This window comes from Haliotis cracherodii, unplaced genomic scaffold (genome assembly GCF_022045235.1).
Source record: "Haliotis cracherodii isolate W230 unplaced genomic scaffold, xgHalCrac1.p SCAF_5, whole genome shotgun sequence".
NCBI lineage: Eukaryota > Metazoa > Mollusca > Gastropoda > Lepetellida > Haliotidae > Haliotis > Haliotis cracherodii.
The window spans coordinates 61,922,486-61,949,625 of record NW_027266308.1 but is presented as its reverse complement, the minus strand read 5'-3'; the positions used below and the strand labels follow the sequence as shown (position 1 = coordinate 61,949,625).

Genomic DNA, 27,140 nt, shown 5'->3' with positions numbered 1-27,140 from the left:
CGTCTGAGACCTGCATCACCTGCTTTCCTCCCACATTAAGCTGACACTCCGTGATATAACTGGAATACTGTTAAAAGCGGCGTTAAACCCAACTCACTCACTCACTCACTGAAGCCATACGACTACACGGTGCTTCATTGTTGAGAAACATACTATATGACGTCATCGATTGTTCATGACGTCACAGGCGACCAGCTTGACATTGGAACAAGATATTATTACTCGCCCGTGAAGAGATCATCGGTTTAATATACATACATGAGATTACTACACGAGCACCTGTCAGATACCTACGCTCGTTTTGAAACGTACCAGATAAATGGTATCTGACAGACACGAGTGCAGTAATCTGTTTCTTATACACCCTAAAATCGCACCTTTTTAGCAACGAATCGATGCATTTTGTCTGTTCTCATGAGTGAGTGAGTGAGTTGGGTTTAACGCCGCTTTCCAAGAGAATTTGTCAGAAATGCAGTTAACCACCGTCGTCGTTGTGCGTGAATTTGCGTCGGTCATGACGCAATCTCATTGAAATCAGATCTTAGTTCTCGCTGCCGCTAAACAAATAAAAGATCTGAGGACATCCCATTACGGGTCAGACCGACCTTTCGCGAACTCTGACCGACCAGTGGAATTACTGACAAGAAGTCGACATAAGCCAATCAGAAGGCAGCTTTCTCCTGCTTTACGGCACTAATTGCAAATTGGCGACTACGCTTCGAAACATATTTGGACAAATTCTCGCTTACAAATTTGAAACCTGAACAAGAGAACATTCTCGAATGGCTAATATATGGTCTAGATTGTACAGATTCAGACGTTAAGTACGTAACTATTGTTCGAAATACCCCGTTTTAAAGTTTTCGATGCTGCATGATTAGAAATCACTTTCTGACTTTCACTTTCATGACCTGGTAAGCGACGCTCTGATTGGTCGGATGAAAGGTCTTTCTGACGTTACCCCAAATACGATTCCTCAGATCTTTGTTCAGCGATCTGATCTGATTTTAATGAGATTGCTCATGGCGTCACACAGGACGGAAACTTCTACGATTTCTGTTGAATTTCCCTGATCATTGTAATGTATACATGTTGGATTTCATAATTCGTGCTACGATACTCTTCCCACGAATATTCAAAACGCGTCAGCCAATGTATGCAACAATAAGACGAACTGATCTCTCAAAATAGGAGAGTGTTAAATCAGAATTTTGCTTTGTTTACATTTCGACAAGTACGGTTTTCCGAGCACAGTGTTTGTTACCACACCTAATTTATTTCGCTTGATGTCATCTCAATAATTTGTATTGGTGACAAAAACCATTTGTCATTTGGTTCTAAAATGTATGCGGAAATCAGGGATGCATGTATCGCAGCTAAATTTGAAATGTACGTGATCTAATAGGTCTCTCATAACCCGCATACGTGAAACGTGATTTTGTAAACACTATCCAATATGGCGGACTGTACACTTCGGCGTTCGTGTTTGCGTATTTTCAAAAACGATTCCAGGTTCCTCGGCGACGTTTCAGAATTATCATTGGTATTTTGGTGAAAAACAGAGTCCCGTGATCACTAATATGCTATTTTGAAATTCAATCCTTCGACTAAATATCTGATATTTAGATTTCTGAACACACAGTAATTTTGCTTTGCCTAAAATGACAGAGGATGATATCACAGAAGTGGGAATTTCCAACATAATTAAAAATAATTAGTGTGCGTGATGTATTTCGAATTTTAGTCGACTTCGAAGCGAGGGTTGAAGAGGAGAGACCTATATATCGTCGGATCATATGTTTTCGAACATCAAACGTTTTCAGACGGGCATGTATATCGCGAATTGCTCCTGCTTTAACGAGGTTGTTGTGTCAGCAGACAATGCAAATACTCAGATGATGGTTTGATTTTTTAGATAAAGCTGTCTCTGATAAGTGAATGAGTTGTTTCACGGTTCTTGTGATTAGCGAATGTTTCTTAAGCGTCCGAAAACCCACAACACGGGAATATATCTAAAATACCACGTGTTTGTTTACAAACAAGAGAAAAGTCCGATCACGTGATATGCAAATTAGCCTGTGGCAGTGGTGTTATGCTGAGTCACTACTGCGCCGGAGTGTGCTATTATACTCTTAAACCATTACGTTCAACACAGACGTAGGTGGACATTCCACTGACGCACGAGCAACTTATCAGTGACTTACGACCTGGAAAGTAGTCCCACAATCCGGCGCAGCGGTGACTCAGCACAACACCACTGCCACAGGGTTATGTGCATATCACGTGACCGAACTTTTCTCTTGTTTGTAAACAAACGCGCTTTTTCAGAAATCAATATAGAACGGACTAATGCAAGTATTTGGGGTCGCTTTACATATTGTTTTTCATAATTATATAGATATGCTACTACAACTGCGACAGTGAGTTGCATGACAATATGTATTTATACACCAAAGTGACCGTATTGCTAGCTCTCCTTTGGGCGGATGACAGCACCTGGAGCCGTACTACCAATGTAAACAAAGGATAACTACGCAAAAACAAGTAGATTTTCACGTATTAGGATACTTTCTTAATGAACCGTAACCATTCTTTGACATTTGTTTATGAAAATGTGTAGACTTGTCAAACATGAAACGGATGAAAAGCATACGCAATATCTTGAATGGACTGTGAAAGATGTGACGAATCGTCACATGGCGCTGGCCTGTGGCAGAGGTACTATGCTGACTGCCTGTCGGTGGCATGGGACTCTCGGTAGGAGAATGAAGTAGTCCGTCATAATCTGACCTCAGGTCATCACCACGGAGAAACCAATCACTGGCCTGGAATTTGATCTCACACATATGTTTGATACCAGTTATCTCAAACGGGTTTCTCACCCACAGATGTGTAAGAAAGCTATATTACACATTGTGTAATACCAAAGCGCGTGTTCATGAACTGCGGGAACACGTTTCATAAACAAATATTGAAAGCTCTCAACATCGATCCCTTGGCTTATTCAACGACATTGCGTGTGGAGATGATAGATCACTGAGAGGAGCTTATTCATACTCGATGACTCCAGCAACCTTGTTGCTAGGCTGACGTCACATGGCATTGTTTCGCCGGTGAATCTTGCAACACAATTCCACAAATTACGTCATAATGTATTGTGACGTGATTGTAAACTTTGTGGTGCAGGGCCCCGTTCCACAAGGCGACCGTATTGTAGCGCAACGACAGTCGTAAGTCTGTGTTAAAGTATGTGAGTTGCGATAACCTTAGCGCTACGATAACTTTGTGGAACGGACGCCTGAATTCTAAAGGTGGGCCGTTGTACGTTATTAAATTAATACTTGTTAACATTTGACGTGTTTGAAGTATTATTCTGTTCAACTCAATTGTGTTATGCTGTGGAGCGTGTATGTGTCTGCCTATTTACATGCGACAGTTAGATTCTAAAAAAAGGTTCTAAATTGCAAGTAATACATCTAATACTAAACTCCTTCCCGTGTATTACCAATTTTACGAAACTCATGAATAGTTCTGGTATACCAGAACTATTCACTTGTTTCATAATATTGGTATTACACGGGAGGGAGTTTAGTATTCTATATGTATCTGTCCCTCATGAATGAATGCCGGACATCTTACATTCACCCATAATTCCCTGTAGCTCCTTCATTATTCTCTAAGTATTTTCCACCTTGTAGAAAATAGTACTCTTGAATCGATATATTTGTTTTGATACGGACAGATAAAGACATATGTCTTCTCAGTAATACACACACACTCTGAAACATCGTTTATAAATTTACGAACATATTTACAGTGTTTTTTCCTACTAATTTTCAAAACGCATAAGGGGCGGTCGGGTAGCCTAGTGGTTGAAGCGTTCGCTCGTCACGCCGAAGACCCGGGTTCGATTCCCGACATGGGTACAATGTGTGAAGCCCATTTCCGGTGTCCCCCGCCGTGATATTGCTGGAATATTGCTTAAAGCGGTGTAAAACCATATTCACTCACTCAAAACGCATAAGCATGTATAGTACATGACCTTCCAACCTCAAACCTTGAAATTATATATATTATATTTTGCTTTTGTTTGCAAATGTTCATCGTTATAAATGGGTCCATATAGCTAGGTGTTTGAACAATATATAACACATTCTTCGAACAATTACATGAAAGGTAACCCGACGTAGAGGTTTCGAATGGAAATAAACCGTACAAAATGACAACACAATGCTCCATTACCACAATTCTCTTTCAGCACACCGTGTCAATAACTAGTTGCATGTGTGACAACTAGTATTTTCCCATGCGTAATCACAATATGTCAACTCGCCCAATCCACACTGCCATCACAGGATGCCTCTAGGACAGGTCTATGGTCGTCGAAGTATATGAGTCGTCTGACGAATGATGGATCTGTTGAAAAAAAATTCAGCATTACTCGTTTAAGGGTCTAGGCGTCTGATTGGCAAGTCAACCACACGAACTTCGTCTTATGTCGCCTATGCAAGTGTTTGTGACGGGTGCCACTGGTGTGTTTGGATGCTCTCATCTTTTTCGCCAACGCTTATATCATCTTTATTTGATAGTGATTCAAAACACATGCTTATAATATAGGTTGAATCGTTCAATGGACTCTTGACCCGTGAAGATTCCGGGGTGGAATAGGTATTCAGCAACCCACGCTTGCCATAAAAGGTGACTATGCTTGTCGTAAAAGGCGACTAACGGGATCGGGTGGTCAGGCTCGCTGACTTGGTTGATACATGTCATCGATCCCAATTGCGTGGATCGATGCTCATGATATCAATCACTGGAGGGTCAGGTCCAGACTCGATTATTTACAGACCGCCGTCATATAGCTGGAATATTGCTGAGTTCGGCGTTAAACAACAAACCAACCAACCAACCAACCAATCAATGGACTCTTATTAGAGATTTCGTATCAGAAGGAAAGGTTTTTGTTGCTTTCAGCCACAAGGCTCTACGGATATAATGACGTCATAATGTTTGACGTGACGATTCTCTCTCGTCACTCTTTACTCTGTTACCATACCAAAGGTCTGCGAGATAGCATTTACATTTTACACGCAAATATTTCACCGAAATAGATTCTTTGTAACTGACCTCGTAATTATAAATCCGTTGTATGTGTCAATTCGGCTCGTAAAACCAATATCACACCGCTGGTGACAAATTTGTATATGAAATATAAAACACAAACGACAAAAAAAAAACAGTCTCGATTATCCGCCGAAACACGATATTGGACGTAAAAGGCAAACGAGCGGTGTTAGGAATAATATGAATGGATCACTGAAAATCAGTGATTGCACCTGGTGTTTGCGGAAAGCCAAGGGTATGAACATTCATTAAATGTTAACCACTGCCATGGCTGCAACCACCACTTGTATTCAAATATATACGCAATTAAGATATGTTGAAATGCATCATCAACCAAGTCAGCGAGCCCGACCACCCGATCTCGTTAGTCGCATCTTACCACAAGCATGAGTTGCTGAAGACCCATTCAACACCGGATCTTCACGGTTTGTATTCAAATTGAAAGTGTACACAAAAAGTAAATAATCTCAGTAGAGATTTGCACTATTTGTATATACTTCGGTGACTGAAAATGTTTTGACCACAGGTCTTAGGCTGACGTTGGTGTCAAGTGTGATGTGTTTGTTTGTTCGTTGGTTCGTTGGTTGGTTGGTTCGTTGTTTAACGCGGCACTCAGTCATATTCCAGCTATATGACGACGGCTTGTAAATAATCGAGACTTGACTAGACAATCCAGTGACGGATGTTATGAGCATCGACCCATGGCGTTCGGGTACGATGATGTGCTATCAACAGAATTACCGAGTTTGAATACCTGATCATTTTACCCGCCTCTTACGACAAGCATCCGACGGAGTGTGAAAGGTCAATGTGGGATGATGCATTTGACGAAATGTTAATTTCTAATGTTGAATCTTATGACGTGTGTAACCTGTTGAGTAAACTGGTCTTGACACGCCATTCTGACTGCTTCAGGAGTAGCGGGACAGTCCAGCTGGAACCGGTCTGTGCAGCCTGCATCTACTCTGGCTGATTTGACGGCGTCAGCGATGGCGAAGAATGCAGATAGTGAAAGAACCACTGACATGTCGGTAACACCCTGCAAGATGATGGACAAGGATCTAAATGACCATTTGTATGGTTCTTAGTGGTAATGAGAAGTGAGTGAGTGAGTATGGTTTTACGCCGCTTTTAGCAATATTCCAGCAATATCACGCTGGGGGACTCCCGAAATGGGCTTCACACAAAGTACCCATGTGGGAAATCGAACATGGGTCTTCGGCGTGTCGAGCGAACGCTGTAACCACTAGGCTACCCCACCGCCCCTGAAACATGGTGCATGTATACTTCTGTATGTACAGCAGGACGTTCAGGGGTAGTTCCTTACCCAATCTCCCACATGGCGATCATTCTTTCATTGACAATGAGAAAAGAGTTAATTGTGTCAGTGAGATGGGGTTAGCGCCGCTTTGAAACGCATTGATTTATTGTTACAGTATTCCACTCAGCGGTGTGTCAGTTTCTGGCGTGCAAAAGGGACGCAACTCTGCAAAGGGACATACGACGCCTTTGACGACTGTGTCCCCCGTGCCCAACAAAAGACCTTAGACAGTATACGTAAAGTACATTTAATGATGCAGTGCTATTTCATCATGGTGTGTGTTTGGGAAGAGCGGGACACTGATAAATACTGGCAGCTTCAAAATACCTTAAACCTGAATCACCACATCTGAGTGTTGGAACCCCTTCCAAATTAACAAAGTGTTCTACCAACCTTCGGCTCGTGCATTATCCTGTCACTGTCGACATCTTTTAGCAAGTGTACGTTCATCTGGGTGGGTATATTCCCGATGGAAGGTATCTTGTAGGTACCGGGCCCCTGGGTGAGCAGCACCCCTCTAGGGGTGATCTGGTAGTCCTCGAGGACGTATAGGCCATAGCCCTGTACAGAGGAAGGGACCATGAGTAGGGTGGAAAGCTTAGTGAAGAAGTGAGTATGATTTTACGCTTTTTTAGCAATATTCCATCAAAACCACAGCGGAGGATACCAGAAATGGGCTTCACACATTGAACCCAGGTGGGGATAGAACCTGCGTCTTCGGCGTGACGAATGAACACTTTAACCACTAGGCTACCCCACCGCCCAATGTTTCTATACATGACAACGGTGCTATTAAGTTCATATGCAGGCGCACACTGTCACTATATACTGTGTGATGGTGTTGTGTGTGTAGATTAACTTAATAGTATCTTTCGGATGTATGGCTGATAGAGGTTCGCTGTACTAAACCATTGACGACTTTCCAAGGTACCTTAAAGTCACATCTGTCTTTTAAAGCCATGGCTGTACTGGTATAAATTATTGGTTTAACAATGTACGCCTCCGACAACAAACTGTCACAAAAACCTGATTTACACAAGGGTATTGCGGTGTAGCGCTGCGACGCGTCACTGAATGCCATTCAACACAAATGAACAAAATGTCAATAATTCAGCTGAACCCTTTCCATATCCAATAGAAATCACATGTCGATGATTTAGAAATGTCCCCCACGTGACTCTTTGAAAGCTTTACTGAGGCCTTGAATGATGTAACCTTGATCAAACTTCTGAGCAAGGATCGTATGACACTCCCATCACGGGAGGATTCCTGGGTAGAATAGGGTCCTGATGAAGGGACTAAACTACAATGTGTGACAAGCCTGATTGTGTGTTTTCGTACCCTGGCAGCGAGGGTCGTTGTTTATACACTCATACACTCACTCACTCACTCACTCACTCGATCACTCACTCACTCACTCACTCACTCACTCACTCACCAAACGCCCACCCACTGATTCCCAAAAACAAAAAAAACAAACCCACTAGTATAAATGCACCCTCAATCTGGCCAATGTCGACCTCTTTGTTTGAACTGCGACCGGCGTCAATGACGAGATCAGTCCTGGTCACGCGAAGCTCCCCGCTCAAACAGTCGACCTCGACCTCAGAACAGCTGGCCCCACACACAAAGTAGTTCCGGTCAGAGGCGTTGGCGCTAGCGGCGTCGCAGTGAAGACCAGGCTCCCTGTAGCAATATGCGTCATTTTATAATCTGTGTTAAGCCGTTCCGTCCGTGTAAACGACTACTTAATAACAATGTAATGTAATTATAACTCAAATATTAATGTTCTGGTGTTCCCCGCTGTGACATTTCTGGAGTATTGCTTAAAGCGGCGGAAACCCGAAATCACTTACTCACTCAAAAATCAATGTAACAAATTTGAAAAAGGCTATGAAACGACAAAGACGACATGTATTCCGTGTAGATTTAGACTTTTTATCATTTCGCCAAGATGCATCTTATGGCGGTTTTCTATTTGCTGTTACCTGTAGGCACCAGAAGCCATCAGGTCGACTCTTTCGCTGACCGCAGCAAAAACCTGCAGAACATAAACCGCTAAAAGTAGGAATCTGAATAGTTCACTGTTAAGTACCAATACGATCCATATCTTAACATCTACGCACGGTCATGCAAGAGCTATGATAGTTTTTTTCAAGAATAAGGCTGTGGTAGTATTTTAATGGTTGTACTTTGATCGAAACTATTTTGATGGTTGTACTTTGATCGGAAATCAGTACTTAGTGAGAATGAGCCTACCAGATCCTATTTTGATGGTTGTACTTTGATCGGAACTATTTTGATGGTTGTACTTTGATCAGAAATCAGTACTTAGTGAGAATGAGCCTACCAGATCCTATTTTGATGGTTGTACTTTGATCGGAAATCAGTGAGAATGATCGACCTACCACATCCTCCCATTTTTCACCAGAGCCGACACCAATAAAAGGAAGTAGGCGGCCATGGAGTATCTGACACGCATCCTGGAGATGAAAATATGATGAGACGTGCATTGAAAAAAACACGAGAATTTATCTAAAACTTCCGGCCAAAATAGTATACAAACAGCTCACTGTTACTCACATTCAATCAGTATACTGAAATGTAAAATACCACTAAACACTTTAAGGCTGGGCTTATTACGTAACAGTCCCGGGCCCACTTGCACACAGCCATCTTAGCGCTATGATGATCGCAACTCCCATACTTTAACATAGGCTTAGGACAGTATTTGCGCTAAGATCGCTTTGTGAAAGTTGGCCCAGGTTACTAATTCAACTATGACAGGCTTACGCAAGGATAATGGGGTTCGCCTCGTTGTTGGGCACAGGGCACAGCCCATTTGAAAAGTGCACAAAAGAACAGACAGACTATAATGTTGAACTTTACGTCCTTGTAAACAATCAACACGACTGACCAGCACCGCAAGGCCCCAGATGTCTGCATTGGGTGCGTCTGCATCAAATGACGGGTTGCCAGTCTCGCTGCTCTCATCAATCCGGATGAAGGATGTGGGCACATTTAGCTCATCACTGACGATCTGTTGGACATACACCAGGCAGTTGGTTGTGTAGGGTTGTGAATGCAGATTATATGGTATTGTATTGTAACTATAGTCTGACTTTAGTCAGTACCGCTGAAGTACCTTCTCAGGGAACCACATGAGTTTGTTTATTTGTCTGTTTGTTGTTCAACTCCGCACTCAGTAATATTCCAGCTCTATGACGGTGGTCTGTAAATAATCGAATCTGGTTCTGACCCTCCAGTGATTGACATCATGAGTATCGATCCACGCAATTGGGATACGATGACATGCATCAACCAAGTCAGCGAGCCTGACCACCCGATCCCGTTAGCCGCCTCTTACAACAAGCATAGTCGCCTTTTACGGTAAGCATGGGTTGATGAAGACTTATTCTACCCCGGATCTTCACGGGTCTCGAAATTGGTGTACGTAGACTTATACACTACAATCAGTTTCCAGCAATATCACAGCAGCGCACCGTCTTGAGTGGTTTAGAGTTTCTACGGAAGTGTAATGATTTATGAAGCCACTGTAATCTTCGTTTGTATAATGTCATGAGTTATGTGATCGTGGACAGCTACCTGGACCATCCGGGTGTTATCGTTATGCCCTGGTGTCCCCCCGACCGGCGAGATGACGACAGATCCATCCACGTCAATCTTCACAGTGACACTCACCTCCTGGGGAAGTACAAATGTATAATATACATATGTGTGAATGTTAGGTGTAAATGTCATGTGTAAAAGACAGATGTGAATGTTTAATATAATTATCAAGTGTAAAAGATAGGCGTAAATGTTTTGTGTAAATGTCAAATGTAAAGGACAGATGTGATTGGCTGGTGGCAATGTCATTTGTAAATCTGAAGACTTAGGAGGAAATCGACTTGGATGTGAATTAAAGAGCACAGGCATAATTATACAATCTCACAACGAAAAGTAAATACTGCCAACCCTTAATAACATGATTATCCTGAAACATGTTGCATAACAAAAAATCAAATGAAAGGATATGCATTCTATTGGCATTTCTTTAGTGTATTTTCAAACTAATCTCCTTGTGTACGGAGATTGGTGAACAACACGGAACGCGGTTGCAACCTATCAAAGATTCGTGTTGTACTGACCTGATGTATGCTGTATTCTGCTGCAGGACAAGGAGTGGCGAGTCTCACTGGTACCATTGATACTCCGCGCTTCCTCCATCTATTCTCACTACATACAGAACAGAGAAACAGCATGACAGACATTGCGGGACAGACAAACAGTGAGATTATCGTGGACAAGCATTATCTTATATACTCCCGTTAACAATAATTATACACGCATATTCCCGTGAGTGAGTGAGATGGGTTTAACGTTGCTTTGAACAGTATTTGATGCAGGTCTTAGACGTTTACTACTTCGGTGAAACCCACGAACACGGGTATGGTGCTGACAAACCTAGAAGCATAATTAGTGCGCATTCAGCGCATTGCTGAACCCCAGTAGACGACTAATGCATATTTATAGAAAAAAACCTTTGACTCATTAAATGCTTATGTCATGTAGTATTACATGCACCAAGTAGACTACTACTACTACTACTACTACTACTACTACTACTACTACTACTACTACTACTACTACTGCTACTACTACTACTAATGTGTCAGGATCACCCAAACCTCTTTGCTGCATTTTTTATTTTAATCTATAAATAATAATAATAATAATAATAATAAATACACAAATAAATAAATAAATAAATAAATAAATAAATAAATAAATAAATAAATAAATAAATAAAAAAAAAAAAATAAATAAATAAATAAAAAAATAAAATAAATAAAGCTACAAAACCCTTTCCATATCGAATAGAAAAGAAAACCCATTGAAAGAAGATCATAACATAATTGACACGATTTGACTGCGGCAAGAGGACGTTAATTGTATATTACACATTGTACGCTATTCAGTTATCAGTTTCTTGTCTTCTTATCTCTGTGTTTGTTTTGGTTACCTGTTGAATTTATCAACCTCCTTTCGACGTTTCTTAAACTGGGAGTCCATCGCACATTCATCCCAACAACGCCTGACATTGCAGGGACACAACTCCATACAAAGTGCAACGTCATCAGTTTTGTACATGTTGATCAAACGAACCTGGAAATAAATTCAAGAAAGCGATTAACTCGATATTCTAAAGCATTAACTCGATTGAGAAGATATGTGAAGGCTTCCTGAGAAATGAAGCATCATATATAATAATTAATGTGAAGTTTATATGATATACAGCTTTTCTACATGACCGCGAAACTGACGTCGATAAATGAAGTCACACGTACTAAGTGACATTAGGCAGGTATAAAATAATGATATAAAATTATGAGAATTGACATTTACTTTTGAATCGCAAGCTCCGACGTTTATACAGTTTGGTCCTCACTTTATGAAAGTTCATTTTTCAATGAACTCACGCAAAATGAAAGCCAAGTATTAAGTGTTGATAACTAAACCCCTGTATTGATGACTTCTACTGGTCTATGGCTTGGTGGGAACATGGGTAACCCAGTGATTCGCACCGATTAATCAAACAATTGAACCTTTCATTACCCATATACATGTATCTCTTTAGGTGACTTCACATATTAGGAGCATGTCTATGGTGGCATAAGGCCGCCACCGTGGTCTAGTGGATAGAGCGTCTGCCCGGAGAATGGGGGGTCGGGGGTTCGATCCACGGCCGTGTCATACAAAATGACCATAACAGATGTATAGTTACCCTGCCCGGTGCTCAGTGTATCTGTGGTGTATTTGTGTTAAGCTGTGGCATGGTATGTCACACACACACACACACACACACACACACACACACACACACACACACACACACACACACACACACACACACACACACACACACACACACACACACACACACACACGTGTGCAATAATCTTGAAAGCGACGTTAAACCCCCATTCACCTCACCTCACACCACCTCACCAATGGCGACATTGACTTTTATGCATAGCGCATAATGGCTTTCTCGCCCTCTTCAATAATACCTGGTGTTATCACTGTAACCTTTCCATGATTCCTGAGCTTAAAGAGCTTGGTTGTGTCCTCCGCCTTGGAAAAGCTAATAACTACTTATAACTCACTCACCCATTGACGAATTTATTATCCCAATTTTGGAAAGGGGTTTTCATTGTTGTGAGAACAATATAGATGGATATTAAAAAGATGGACACAGCACCTGTTCTGGGGTTTTTTGAAGGGTGTCTGCTACTAGGTGTATCATCTGCTCGGTAACCAGGGTGACTTGTGGGAGGCCAAATCCTTGAAGAGGTGTATTAGAGGGTAGGTTCGTTTTGCAAGAGTGCCCTCTGAATGTGAAGTTGGGGATGCTGTAACTGGCGTCGACGTGCATCATCATCTGATGAACCACCTTCAGGTCAATAGTGGGAAGGTTTTAACAACATCATCACACGAATAGATTCAAACTGGAATGACGCTGCCTAAGTATGGAAAACTCGTGTAAGATCTCACAGTATTCGTCCATGCATAAGAGTAATAAATTTCGTAATACTACAGGGGAATATACGTCTCAGTCGTCTAAGGCTGTGCAGTGTTTAGTTCCTTAGGCGGGCCCGGATGCTATGATCGTGGGTTCGAATTCGACATCTGTTTATCTGTACACGCGCCCGTAGCTTTTAGTCGTAACTGTCTCAGATTTTGACTTGCTCCTAAGCTGACATGTCCAAATAGAACTGAAATACGTGCCACATGACTCATAAACATGTTATTTTTGTATGTTAAAAAAGTAATGTAGTCGTCAACAAATTGTCATTAGAAAAGCAGAGACACGTTTAACATTCCACACCTCCCGTGACTGATCCACTGACATCCCTGCGTTCACGTAGATGTTGACACTGTAGGCGATGATATTGCCGTCACTGTTAAATCCAACCTGTGAAAAGTAAACAGTATTATTTATTTGAATAACGAAGTATTTGGGTTGCGTCCCTTTGTATTACCATGATCAGCTGACTGTGAATTGGAATCCAAGATTCAACCTGATCCTTTGTCAGTCAGTAGAATCCTCTCCTCATGGGTTTAACTACTGTGATACACGCCCAAGACCTACTAATTTGAAGCTCACTCATTAGAAATGTATACAATAAAACTCCTTGCAAAACTGTACCTTGAAATGTGCCCAGGTCGGGCACCGAGTCCCTGTGATGGTCGTGTCAACGTGTCTGTCCAGGACACACCGTACAGGTCTCCCCAATCTGTGGGGTCAATTACAGTTACACTTGATTGGAACGAACTATTTGAGAGACAACTAAAACCGTTTCTGTTCCTCACATCACAACAGACTCAGTTGATTGTTGGTCTTCGAACTTGTAACATCAATTCACAAGATGAATCTTTGCATCGACAGAAAAACGTTTCTCAACGGAGTTAGAAACCAGCATCTATTCTTTTGTTTGGAATCCTACTTATTTTGGAATATTGTTTCAAAAGACAGATCTGGAGAAAATCCTTACAGCAGTAACTCTTTGATCTCAGCTATGCTTAAGTCAATATGGCCTACAGCTTTACATTATATGACAGAAACTACACTAAGTGGTCTTCGTTTCAAAGTGAACATACGGTAAATCCCATCTTAAAATGAACTGAAATAAATATCAATGTCACATGTGTTGTACTTACCTGTGGGCTGCCACAGCTGCTGGTAGGGTTGTGAGGAGGTTGCGTGTTTGTTTGCCATGCAAAGGTTCCCCTAACAATAAAAGAAAACATATCATCATATTGTAGTTATATACTTATGCAGTTACCTCCCTTTCACGTTAATCCCAGGTTAAAGCATTATGTTTCCTTTGATAATCTGAAGTTCCTCAAAACAACCCTTGCTTAACAGCGTGTTTTAAAAAATGTCATTGTATGTAGCTTATTATGTCAACGTCTTTTATCTTACCAGAACCTTTGACTTTGACGACGACCTTGTTTGAAGTTACACCCAAAACCTTGCCGATGGATTCCTGGAACAGTATTAAATAAGGATTCATTCTTTGTAATTTACCTCAAATTGAACTGCGCTTTGGAAATTGAATTTTCATTGCTTCTCCTACCTGTGAATATGATGCAGATTGTGTGCCGGTATAGACCTCCATCTTCCCATCCTCCACCCCCGGGATGACCAGGCTGCCCATTGTCTCCAGGTAGAAGTGTTCCTGGGCCCCGGTCCGAGCCTCCCCCTCCAGCACGTGGTCGCAGGTGTTGAAGGCAGACTCGGAGTCGCCACTGGTCAGAGTCTGGGGGGCTCCGTGGAAGGAATCGTTTTTTATGGCTTCCTGGAAAGAAATGATTCCTGCCAGGGCTGTCACATCTCTCGAAGATGACGCTCTAAGCGACAGTTATTCATAGCATTCTTGTACTGGTTCTCCTGCCTCACCAACATGGGCTGTTGGTGTTACTTTCACCCTTATTTACTGAATGACATGTAGCTGTGTTACCTTAATTGTAAGAATATACGGAAGGTCTTCGTAGACGATCTTGACAATAGAAGCAGCGTGTTCGGCTGATCGTGTACTCTCTGCAACAATGGCGCCTACAGTCTGACCCCGCCACAGCACCTTATAAATGAACACATTTACACGTTACCGTCGCAGAATCGTATCAACTTGTTCAATATCAGGTAATTTTATTAAATTATGTATAGTTTGTGGAACCGGAAATATTTAAGGATTTTAACAATCAATGGAAATTAAATATTGATATTTAATGAAATAGATATAGTTTTTACACACATGCTTTGTAAGGTTTTATCAACGCACCTAGAAAAGTCAAATAATACTATAACCAAACATAATATGCACCACATCAGAGGCGAAAACCTCTTCTTGAGATTCCGGCTGTCCCCAGGTTGTCTCCCCTGGGATGTCTTTGTGCGTGATGAAGTCCACCACCCCAGACAGAGTGAGCGCCTCCGTAGCGTCAACACTGACAAGGCGAGCGTGTGGTCTCTCACTCAGCACCAGTGCCATGAACAATTCTCCTGCAATATACACTAGTAATGTCAGCATAGAAAATATGGAAACAGTGCACCATTTGAACCGTTGTGTGTTCGGGTATACATTTGTGGTGTTTAAGGGTCTACATTTTAAATCTGCCATAAAATTCTACCACCTTCACTCGTCGCCATGCAACCAACATAGATAATCCCACCTTCACCTGATGCCATATCCCCAACATGGAGAATCTCACCTTCACCTGATGCCATATCCCCAACATGGAGAATCTCACCTTCACCTGATGCCATCTCCCCAACATGGAGAATCTCACCTTCTCCTGATGTCATCTCCCCAACATGGAGAATCTCACCTTCACCTGATGCCATCTCCCCAACATGGAGAATCTCACCTTCTCCTGATGCCATATCCCCAACATGGAGAATCTCACCTTCACCTGATGCCATCTCCCCAACATGGAGAATCTCACCTTCACCTGATGCCATCTCCCCAACATGGAGAATCTCACCTTCTCCTGATGTCATCTCCCCAACATGGAGAATCTCACCTTCACCTGATGCCATCTCCCCAACATGGAGAATCTCACCTTCTCCTGATGTCATCTCCCCAACATGGAGAATCTCACCTTCACCTGATGCCATCTCCCCAACATGGAGAATCTCACCTTCACCTGATGCCATCTCCCTAACATGGAGAATCCCACCTTTACTTGACGTCAAATCGCCCACATGGAGAATCTCACCTTCACTTGACGCCATCTCACCAGCATGGAGAATCTCACCTTGAATTGACGCCATGTTACCCACATGGAAAGTCTCACCTTCACTTGCCGCAATGTCGTCCAGATACATTGTCTCTCCTGTAGCGCGTTGTACCACACACTTCCTCCCAATGTCGTCTGGTGGCTGACCGGAACTGACGTCATCGTACACGTGACTGGGACTTGGCAATGGGTAGTCGATGTCCGATAAAGCACTTCGGAAATGTCGGGGTATCTCTGATGCAGTCCCATTCTGTAAAGAGGAAGACATCTTTTAGAACAAAATCTAAGTGAGCTGTTCTATTATACCCCGCTTTGAACACTTACATCGTGGCGAGTCAGCATACTATTGGAGGAAAGCCGGATATATTACCAGGATGTGAAACCCACGAGGAATAGGTTGGGTGCTGACATGCCAAGATTCATACGCAGGGTAAATCACGGACCAACGATAATAGGATTTTGGCACGTCCAAGGGACGCAACTCTGCAAAACGCAATGCGGCGCCGTTGACGACTAGGTGCCCCGTGCCCCGCAGAAAAAAATATACACATATGTACAGATTGCTGGGATATTGTATGCAAAGGTATCGCAAAGAGAAGTTTAATTAACAGAATTCAGTGACATTGATTTTTTTCTAGTTTTGTCAATTACACACGCTCAACAACCATTTAATGACCGACAGTGTAAAATTAACTGTAATGTATACTTGATAGATTGTATTGAAAAGGATAATGAGTTGTTCATACCTGATGACACAAAGCACGTTGTACAGACAGGTAGAACTTAAAGAAGAAGCTGGTTGTAAGTGACTGTCTGTATTCACACATCCCTCCAGGAACTCCCGGTTCCAGCTGCAGTTCCTCAGCCAGCAGGGAGGTTGCCTTGGTTACCAGATCGCCCTGCCAACGACTGGAAAAACAAACAATAAAAGGTGTCTTGATTTCAACTTTGACATAAAAAATCATTAACGTTGATAAAAACATTCGAATGGTTTTGAAGATTAATGTTATATGATTTATAAGAAATTTGTAAAACGTATCCCAGTACCTGCCAATAAGTGCGTTCCTTGTGTTAGTTGCCAGGATGGTGGTCGCTGCCATGGATCCATAGGCAAGATAGATGTCTTTAACGATGTTTGAGTTGTCCTCAAATACGACTCTCATACCTGCATTGCATGTTGCAACACAGCTTTCCTTCCTGCCTGCCTGCTTGTAGCCGTGGAAGAACTGGTTCTGAAATGGATGGGTCCACGTGTCGTACATGCATGTAGACGTTATATTTTCCATGAATCGTTAATAAATCAGCAATTCCTATTCCCTGAGAAAGATGCTGAAAGATACACCTTGTTTTATGACACACACACAGACTAGTTATTATACGGATGTCACCTTGGCTGTGGCTGTTATATGGGTATCACCTTGGCTATGGTTATTGTACGGGTATCACCTTTGCTATGGTTGTTATACGGGTGTCACCTTTGCTATGGTTGTTATACGGGTGTCACCTTGGATATGGTTGTTATTCGGGCATCACCTTGGCTATGGTTATTATACGGGTATCACCTTGGCTATGGTTATTGTACGGGTATCACCTTGGCTATGGTTATTATACGGATGTCACCTCGGCTATGGTTATTATATGGGTGTCACCTTGGCTATGGCTGTTATACGGGTGTCACTTTGGCTATGGTTATTATACGGGTGTCACCTTGGCTATGGTTGTTATACGGGCATCACCTTGGCTATGGTTGTTATACGGGCATCACCTTGGCTATGGTTATTATATGGGTGTCACCTTGTCTATGGTTGTTATACAGGCATCACCTTGGCTATGGCTGTTATACGGGCATCACCTTGGCTATGGTTGTTATACGGGCATCACCTTGTCTATGGTTGTTATACAGGCATCACCTTGGCTATGGTTATTATATGGGTGTCACCTTGACGATGGCTGTTACACGGGTATCACCTTGGCTATGGTTGTTATACGGGGATCACCTTGTCTATGGTTGTTATACGGGCATCACCTTGGCTATGGTTATTATACTGGTGTCACCTTGGCGATGGCTGTTACACGGGTATCACCTTGGCTATGGTTGTTATACGGGCATCACCTTGTCTATGGTTGTTATACGGGCATCACCTTGGCTATGGTTATTATACTGGTGTCACCTTGGCGATGGCTTTTACACAGGCATCACCTTGGCTATGGTTGTTATACGGGCATCACCTTGGCTATGGTTATTATATGGGTGTCACCCTAGCTATGGTTATTATACTGGTGTCACATTGACTATCATTTACTGTAAGTTCCATCTCGTGAAGTCGAAGTCAATTAACTCCAAATAAGATCGTTGGAGATGATGTTACGTAAATGGCCACTGTCTAAACCCTGCGGGCACCATGGTCTTATATCGTCATTCCGCTTGTCTCGAACTCTCACCACTTGATATGTTTTCTATTGGCCCATCGCTGATCTGAGGCCTATGATAAATCAAAGGACAAAGTAAGACTCTTTCTTTGCCCACCGTATAAATTCTAGACTTGATGAATACCGAAACGAAACCTTTGAGCTATTGATGGAAAAGAATTCATTTATGGCCAAATGGCTGACAACTTGTATTCCTTTTCTTTCTCACACTTGCTTTTTTTTAGTTTCTGGCACGTTAAGGGACACAGTCTTGGTTAAACTACGTGTCAAATTGCTGGGTCTTTTTCAATTTCAAGTCATGTTATATTAATTCGGGATCTTATACCATGTTTCTGAGCTGTTTTATTTATTTACAAACATTGACTCCTGTTCAAATATCACAAATTGCTAAATGAAAAGCTCTTACAACAACCTTCTTGACACATTTTAGTCTTATTTATTTATCTGGTGTGGTATTAGATAAGTCCAATATGCATCTGTTGAAATGAATAATTCATAATGTTATGAACACAACTTTCAGAATGATCTCTAAATGCTTAGCTTTACAATTGAATGTGTGGGCTAAACTAGATCTCGGCAGTTTCTTTCTTTCTTTGTTGTTTAACGGCGCACTCCAGCAATATTCCAGCTTTATGACGGCGGTCTGTAAATAATCGAGCCTGGACCAGAAAATCCAATAATTGACATCATAAGCATCGATCAACGCAACTGGGATACGATGACATACATCAATCAAGTCAGCGAGCCTGACCACCCGATCCCGTTACTCGCCTCATGCGACAGGCATAGTCGCCTTTTACGGTAAGCTTGTGCAGCTTAAGACAAATTCTACCCCGGATCTTTACGGTTCGGAACTCGGCAGTCACCAACCTTGTTTGATGCAGGGATTGTTACAGACATCAGGACATCATCGGAGTCCAGACACGTTGACCTGTACTTGACATGGAAGCTGGAGTCAATCGTAAAGTGCCTAATAGCGGAGCCTAGAATTATTGAAACCAGAGTATATTGACTGAACTACATCTGAACTACATCACACACACACACACGCACGCACGCACGCACGCACGCACGCACGCATGCACGCACACACGCACACCATCACACAAAAAACAAAACCCAAACAAAAACAAAAAACAAAAAAAGAAACAGGCTGAGACACACATGCGCACAGATGCACGCAAACACATTTCTTCTTGTGCATTTCATTTCTTGTCGACTATTTAGACACAAAGGATCAATACGGATATTTTAATTTCAAATGGTGACAAGAAACGGTCTTTCAACATAGATCATGTGGATATATTTCTAAAACGGGTACTTCATGTGCTTAAAAAAGCTTATCGTTGATTTATAAGACATTTATAATGTATATAATATATTTGTGCACGTAAATACATGTGCAATACCTTTCTTCGCCACGCTGATGGTGGCACCGGCAGCCATCAGCATCGGGAGGAGGTCAGACAATGGACTGGACGCCATAATGTTGCCACCGATACTCTGTCAAGTTATAAAACATTCCTGAATATAGAACACTGATTCATCACTTTTTGATTTAACACATAAATATCAATGCGTTTTTATAATCTATCTTCATTGTTTGCCATTTGGGTTAAACACCCTGATTGGTACTTTTCCGCGATATGTTACCTAAACGTAGCCCTATGTATAACGGGTCGTAGAGAATAAAATTCATTGAAACCATATGCAAGCAGATCTTGACCCATCTAAGGGACACAACTCCGGACAGCGAATTGTGCCACTCTTGAACACTTTGCAATCTGCATCCCAACTGAATATCTCATTGTGATTGTTGGTCTGCCGCGTCTTACTCACTGAAATATTCCTGACCTGTGTGTTGCCGAACCATCGCAGAACGTCCAGAAAACCACGGAACACCCGTGTTTCATACTCTGAGGAGAAATTTGTATCAATTACGAATCATTATAATGCTGTAGTTTGCTTTTAAAATTAACATGTCTTTCGTTTGAACACATTCTAACTTAACTGCTTACCTGGCGTGTCACTGACAACAGTTTGTAATGTATCAATAACGTTGGTGATAGTGACGGCCGAGCCGAACGTTATCCCTGACGGTGACCTTGAAATCTGCCTGAGTTCCGGGACACTGGTGGCCTCGATCAACGCATGGTATGTCCGACCCTTGCAGTGAGTCTCAACTGCTGTAATATTGTCAGTTTATGTGGATTAGAGTCAGTTGTCTTTATACTCCTATAACAATAAATATATATCACACATATATTTTATGTTTTGTTATGTTATGAATGTGTAGACATAGATGATCACATACACGTACATGAATAATATGAATGCACGAGGTTTGTTTGTTGCATTGCCGGTTAGCGTACGTGTATTTCATAGTATTCCGTTTAGAAGAAGTAGTGAGTGAGTGAGTATGGTTTTACGCCGCTTTTAGCAATATTCCAGCAATATTACGGTGGGGGACACCAGAAATGGACTTCACACATTGTACCCATGTCGGGAATCGAACCTGGGTCTTAGGCGTGACGAGCGAACGCTTTAAGGTGATTAACACTCACATATCTCCGTATTCCCTAGAACAATCTTTGCTTCAGGATGTCGACACTTCAGGTCAAGTAACTCAGTCAGGGTGGTTGGTCTGTACCACGTGCAATTGCCACTTTTGAACACGACTGATTTCTCTTGGTAAAATCTCCACTTGTTCTGGTAAATGAAAGAAAAGGATTTCGACAGTCTTGTTACCTAAAAAGAACATGTTGACGGAGAGGTGGACAGGTGTCCTCCGTGATTATTCTCGATTTATGCGATGATCGTCGAAACTCCCACTGATGGATACTTTGATGAGATTGATTCTTTCGACCCTTCAGAACATAACAAATAATATTAAGAAACTGAACAGAAATACATTAAGAGCTGCATTCAAATTGCATGTATAGTAAACTACGGTTATAACGAACTCAAAGGGAACATTCAATTAGTTCGTAATATACCGTAGTTCGGTATAGGCATATATACAGCATATATACAACAAATCGCCGGGACTAGAAAATAAGTTCGTATATCCGTAAGTTCATTATAAGCGTGTTCGTTATAAACGTAGTTTACTGTATCGCCCACCTTAAGCTCTGGAGGAAAGATGGGTTCTTGTGTCGGATCGTAGGGCGAATAATACGTCATGCTGGAGGCATCCTTTGGCTGGAATATCAACACAAAGCCGTAGATATATTACATCATCATCATAGATGATACGGATACAGTGCAGTTCATCGTAGTTATCTCAATGTATTTATTTCTGAATAACGCTCTTACTTTAAGGTGTTTTAGTAGGTTTTACCAAGAATGATGGCTTTGACCATACCTCATCTTTGGCACTTGTGTTATTACGACAGCAATCCATTCCCAGGCCACAATTACCCTGTAATTGAGTGTTCCATGTTAACACGTGTCAATAAATGATAATTATTCATTTATCACGCTTACAATACTTTATACTATTATATTGGTTAAGCTATGATGAAAATGTGATAATTATAGTTGTACATTCCGTCATGGCCATTGAAACGAAAACCAAAATGTTGATGATCAAGGGTATCGTTGAGATTGATATGTCAGGATTGGTGACTGAAAAGTGTTTGACGTTTCGATAATATGGAAATACCTTTGCGAACGTCCGAAATCCATCAAGTATAGGTCTGTAGCCAGTACACCGACACAGGTTTCCTGCAAGGGGCGTTATGGGAGGATATTGAGATCAATTTAAGGTTGATCAAACAATTACAACTTGTCATTTAAGGTAGGTAATAAATTCGACGATATCATTGTTTGTTTATCTGTTGTTTAACGCGGCACTCAGCAACATTCCAGCTATATGTCGGTGGTCTGTAAATAATCGAGTCTGGACCAGACAATTCAGTGACTGACATCATGAGTATCGATCCATGCCTGACTACCCGATCCCGTTAGTCGCCTCTTACGACAAGCATAGTTGCCTTTTACAGCATGGGTTGCTAAAGACCAATTCTACCTCGGATATTCATGGGTCTCGCCGTTATCAAATGCCAGAGACTTACCATCTAGGAATCTGCGAATTTGGTCTTCAGTTGGCTGAGGGTTGTTCCTGAGGAGCGCATACATGGACATGACCATACCAGGAGTACAGAATCCACACTGGGAACCATGCGCCTCTGCTAATCTTTTCTGAATTATTAAACATATTTTTAGAAGAGCAAATGATCACTAAAAACGTTAAGATTATAATTACATTGTGCCTGCAGTGTAACCTGGTCTTGGTGCTGCCTGTACCCTCTACTGTAGTGACAGCCAGACCATGGAGAGAACAGACTTACCTGCACTGAGATTAACCTGGTCTTGGTGCTGCCTGTACCCTCTACTGTAGTGACAGCCAGACCATGGAGAGAACAGACTTACCTGTACTGAGATTAGCCTGGTCTTGGTGCTGCCTGTACCCTCTACTGTAGTGACAGCCAGACCATGGAGAGAACAGACTTACCTGTACTGAGATTAACCTGGTCTTGGTGCTGCCTGTACCCTCTACTGTAGTGACAGCCAGACCATGGAGAGAACAGACTTACCTGTACTGGGTGTAGCCTGGTCTTGGTGCTGCCAATACCCTCTACTACAGTGACAGCCAGACCATGGAGAGAACAGACTTACCTGTACTGGGTGTAGTCTGGTCTTGGTGCTGCCAATACCCTCTACTACAGTGACAGCCAGACCATGGAGAGAACAGACTTACCTGTACTGGGTGTAGCTTGGTCTTGGTGCTGCCTATACCCTCTACTGTAGTGACAGCCAGACCATGGATATAACAGACTTACCTGTACTGGGTGTAGCATGGTCTTGGTGCTGCCAATACCCTCTATTGTAGTGACAGCCAGACCATGGATATAACAGACTTACCTGTACTGGGTGTAGCCTGGTCTTGGTGCTGCCAATACCCTCCACTGTAGTGACAGCCAGACCATGGAGATAACATACGGGCAGGATGCAAGCAAAGACCGAAAAATGCCTAAAAGAAAGATTTAAAGAATTATTGACAAGATTCATTATGGAAATTAAAATGTGAAAAATACAATCAAAATTCAAATTCAGTTAATTCGAAAGGTCGCAATGAGAAAGATAAATCAGTCAACCTGATCTTCTGTGCTTTGTGGTCATACTCTGACACCATTACGGTACACGCGCCGCATCCTCCTTCTGCACAGCCACCCTTACTTCCGGTCAGGCGCACTTCAAGTACAGTTAAGTAATAATGAATTGTATAAGGATCTATACCGAAACGTCGCCTTTACTGTAAATATAGTCGGAGTTATCCATAAATTATCTCTACTTTTTTAAGTTATAATGTCTTGCATTTCTTGTACAGTAACTATAATGGTAGCAAAGTAAAATCCACATGGCGTATGTCCACATTAGGGATCAAGACTTCACGCCATCTTCACAATATATTGGTCTACTATTTACGCTTTCACCAGCCATGTATTGAGAAATGGCATACTTTTGATTTGCTTAAACTCAGTTTATTCTTTTGTCTTAGTTGAAATGCTGGCGATTTCAACCTCACGCTTTGTCGACGAAATAATGTTAATCTCACTCTACATTTGTATAGTGCAAAGATTGCGTCTCCCGACAAGATTCAAGGATACATTTATGACGCAGGTACTGCAGCAATGAGAGACCTGGATCAGGCTGCCTTTCCTCTATCTGGAATACAACACATTACACAGATAGTAAACAGCACTGATATGCATGGGTAAATATGAGTTCACATGCTGTGTATCTCTCATCTGCCTTTTACGCATCATGTCATCTGTTTCGGGGGATACGCGAGACTAACAATTCTTTGGAGTTGCCGTTTTGAATTAAGGATGTAGGATGTAACCAAATGTTGTGATTACATAAAGGCATCACAAAATCATGGCATGTTTGCTTTCGTATATAAGATATGTAATGGACAAAAAGTTAAAACTTTTGCGTTTTCTCTGAAAAGCGTGTAAAGTATGATCGAATATTTGTGTAACAGACAGGAGGTCAAACCGACTGCAATTTGTCTGAACGACATATCAGGTAGGGTCAATCAGACGGTTACCATGGTAACAGATGTAAAGCGTACATCATTTTCTTTCACTCACTCACCTATCAGCAAAACAATAAGTATTCTTTCAATTTCAGCAGTTAATATTTAAAACAAAAAGCAAACGGCCAATTCCTTTACACGAAATACAAACTGTTGTTTTTTATGCATTGTTATCCCGGCATTAAGGGGACAGAACAAGGAATGGTTGGCTCGGAGTCAGTATAAAATGTCCAAGTGGAGCATCCATGTTAAACTGCAGAATGGTATCTGGATGAGAATACCTGATCATGGACACGTTCTCATGACAATTTGTGTATTATTTGTTTTCATACAGACTCCCAAACAGTATTCGTCCGGTATTACCAATTAATGTATCCAATGAAGTAAGTACCACGTATCATCAAAACATTCGCAGTAAAACATAAAAGATTAAGGAATATAATATCACCTTTATACCATTCACGAAGAACACCAAACTGTCTGTCTCCGCCATCATGGAGTATCCTTCTATGCTGAACGACTGTTACAGTCCATGTTGATACAGAACCACATTAAGTACAACCGTCACGATGACTAGCTGCATATCACAAGTTTTGGACGTGATGCGATTGCCATGTGATCTGTGTGGCCTGATTTGAATAGGACCGATCTGGAAAAATATCCCTAGCAGAAATAGTGAGTGATTATAGTCAGGACTAGTGACTGTGTTTTCATCTATATCAGGGAAAGGGATACCGTCACACGTTGTGCGCGTGTGCGCGTCACACGTTGTAGCCATGTAGGGAATTGAACCCAGGCCTTCGGCGCGACGAGCGAATGGCTTCAACAAATGGCTACCCAATGACAACTAGGCACCAATGACGTTATATGACGGTGATGTGGAAACTAACAAAGGCAGACCTGATACTACGGTTATCATATAAACATTATGCTGCAACCAGCATGTCAGAGGTAAAATTAGTAAACTTAGGCCCGAGTGAGTGAGTGAGTTGGATTTTTAACCCTCTGGGTGCCGAGTTTTTGTCTGACGCACATTTTCCTAAGATCGGAAAAGTGAAGGTTGTGCGAGAATTGCGCTCACGCGGAATTGGATCTATCTCTGGCTATAACATTACGCAGAGGTGGAGAATATTAAATTTCCTATTTGGTGGTGTAAATTTAACTGCAAATATTAAACCGGTTTAAAAAAAAGACACTTCTAAGTGTTATACGAGAATTTATTATTTCCCGCTTTTTATGGTACACTGATAAAAGTACTGTGCGACGATTTTTTTTATATTTAGAAGCTTTACAGAAACTGTGAGCGAACGAAATACTGCCTAATATCTGAACCACATTATCAAATGGAGTTATATACGTGTGTAAAACGACATACATTCAATGCCAAAATTAGCCACATTCTGACAATCTATGTACTGATATTTTTTGTTATATTTTTCATTGAAACCAACGGAAATAGTCAGAAATTTTGCGTCAGTCATGGCGTCATACAGGACGGCAACTTTAACAATTTCTGTTGAAAATATCAGATCATTGCAATGTATCTATTTTAAATCCCCTAATTCTTCCTACGATTCTCTTCCCATGCATATTCTGAAAATGTTGAGCCAATATCTTGAACGAATAGACGAATGGATAGCTCAAAATGGGAGAAACTGCTACACTGTGTAAAATCTGAATTTTGCGTTGTTTGCATTTCAAACGAGTGCAGTTTGCTTGATTTCATCTAGGCACTTTGTATTGGTGACACAGACCATTAGTCATTTGATTTTAAAATGTATGAGGAATTCAAGGATGTATGTATCGCAGCACAGTTTGAAATATACGTGATGTTACAGGCATCTCATAATCGGTGTACGTGAAACGTGATTTTGTAAACACTATCCAATATGGCGGAAAGTTCACTTCGGCGTTCGTGTTCAAAACATTCGAAACGATTGTAGGGCTATAGGAGACGTTTTGGAATGATCATTGTTGATTTCATAAAAGACAGATACCAGTGATCACTCATATGCTATTATTGAAATTCATTTCTCCGAGTAAATATCCGAAATTTAGATTTAAAAACATGCTGTAAATAACGCCGTGAGTGGTGATTAAGTAATGTGTAACAAATGGCCACATTTACGATGTACCTAATATTCAGAGGTAATTATCAGTACTTTTGCTTGGCCTAAAATGTCAGTGGATGATATCACAGAACAGGGAATTTCCCACCTTATTCAACACTGTGGAGTGTATCTGTGGGTGATGTATTTAGAATTATATTCGACTTCAAAGTGAGGGTTGTAGAGGAGGGACATTACTCCCCATGGTGCCACAGGGACATATATGTCCCTTCTCTACTACCTTCAC

At 41.6% G+C, this 27,140-nt stretch overlaps 1 protein-coding gene across 1 annotated transcript; it reads right to left on the bottom strand.

Moving 5' to 3' along the window:
• Positions 1 to 4,362: 4,362 nt before the first annotated feature.
• LOC139443807 (xanthine dehydrogenase/oxidase-like) lies at positions 4,363 to 25,278 on the bottom strand. The gene is made up of 33 exons (XM_071224720.1): positions 25,234 to 25,278; positions 24,355 to 24,412; positions 23,842 to 23,938; positions 23,609 to 23,717; positions 22,759 to 22,885; positions 22,347 to 22,408; positions 21,806 to 21,883; positions 21,247 to 21,391; positions 20,701 to 20,868; positions 20,522 to 20,598; positions 20,092 to 20,185; positions 19,553 to 19,665; positions 17,300 to 17,484; positions 16,999 to 17,161; positions 16,310 to 16,502; positions 15,337 to 15,515; positions 14,974 to 15,093; positions 14,590 to 14,811; positions 14,436 to 14,499; positions 14,171 to 14,240; positions 13,659 to 13,746; positions 13,338 to 13,424; positions 12,711 to 12,902; positions 11,472 to 11,614; positions 10,597 to 10,684; positions 10,052 to 10,150; positions 9,363 to 9,485; positions 8,854 to 8,928; positions 8,434 to 8,486; positions 7,930 to 8,131; positions 6,839 to 7,006; positions 5,996 to 6,163; positions 4,363 to 4,416 (listed from the first exon to the last, which is right to left on the bottom strand). Exons 1-33 carry the CDS (start codon positions 25,276 to 25,278, stop codon positions 4,363 to 4,365), a joined length of 3,909 nt encoding a protein of 1,302 aa, XP_071080821.1.
• Positions 25,279 to 27,140: the final 1,862 nt, after the last annotated feature.

Coding starts and splice junctions, on each gene's coding strand:
- LOC139443807 (XM_071224720.1), bottom strand. CDS start 25,278: ATGGCGGAGACAGACAGTTTGGTGTTCTTCGTGAATGGTATAAAG. Junction 14,500..14,589: donor AATCTGCATCATATTCACAG/GTAGGAGAAGCA, acceptor ATACTGTTCCAG/GAATCCATCGGCAAGGTTTT. Junction 12,903..13,337: donor CAGTGGATCAGTCACGGGAG/GTGTGGAATGTT, acceptor ATTGACCTGAAG/GTGGTTCATCAGATGATGAT.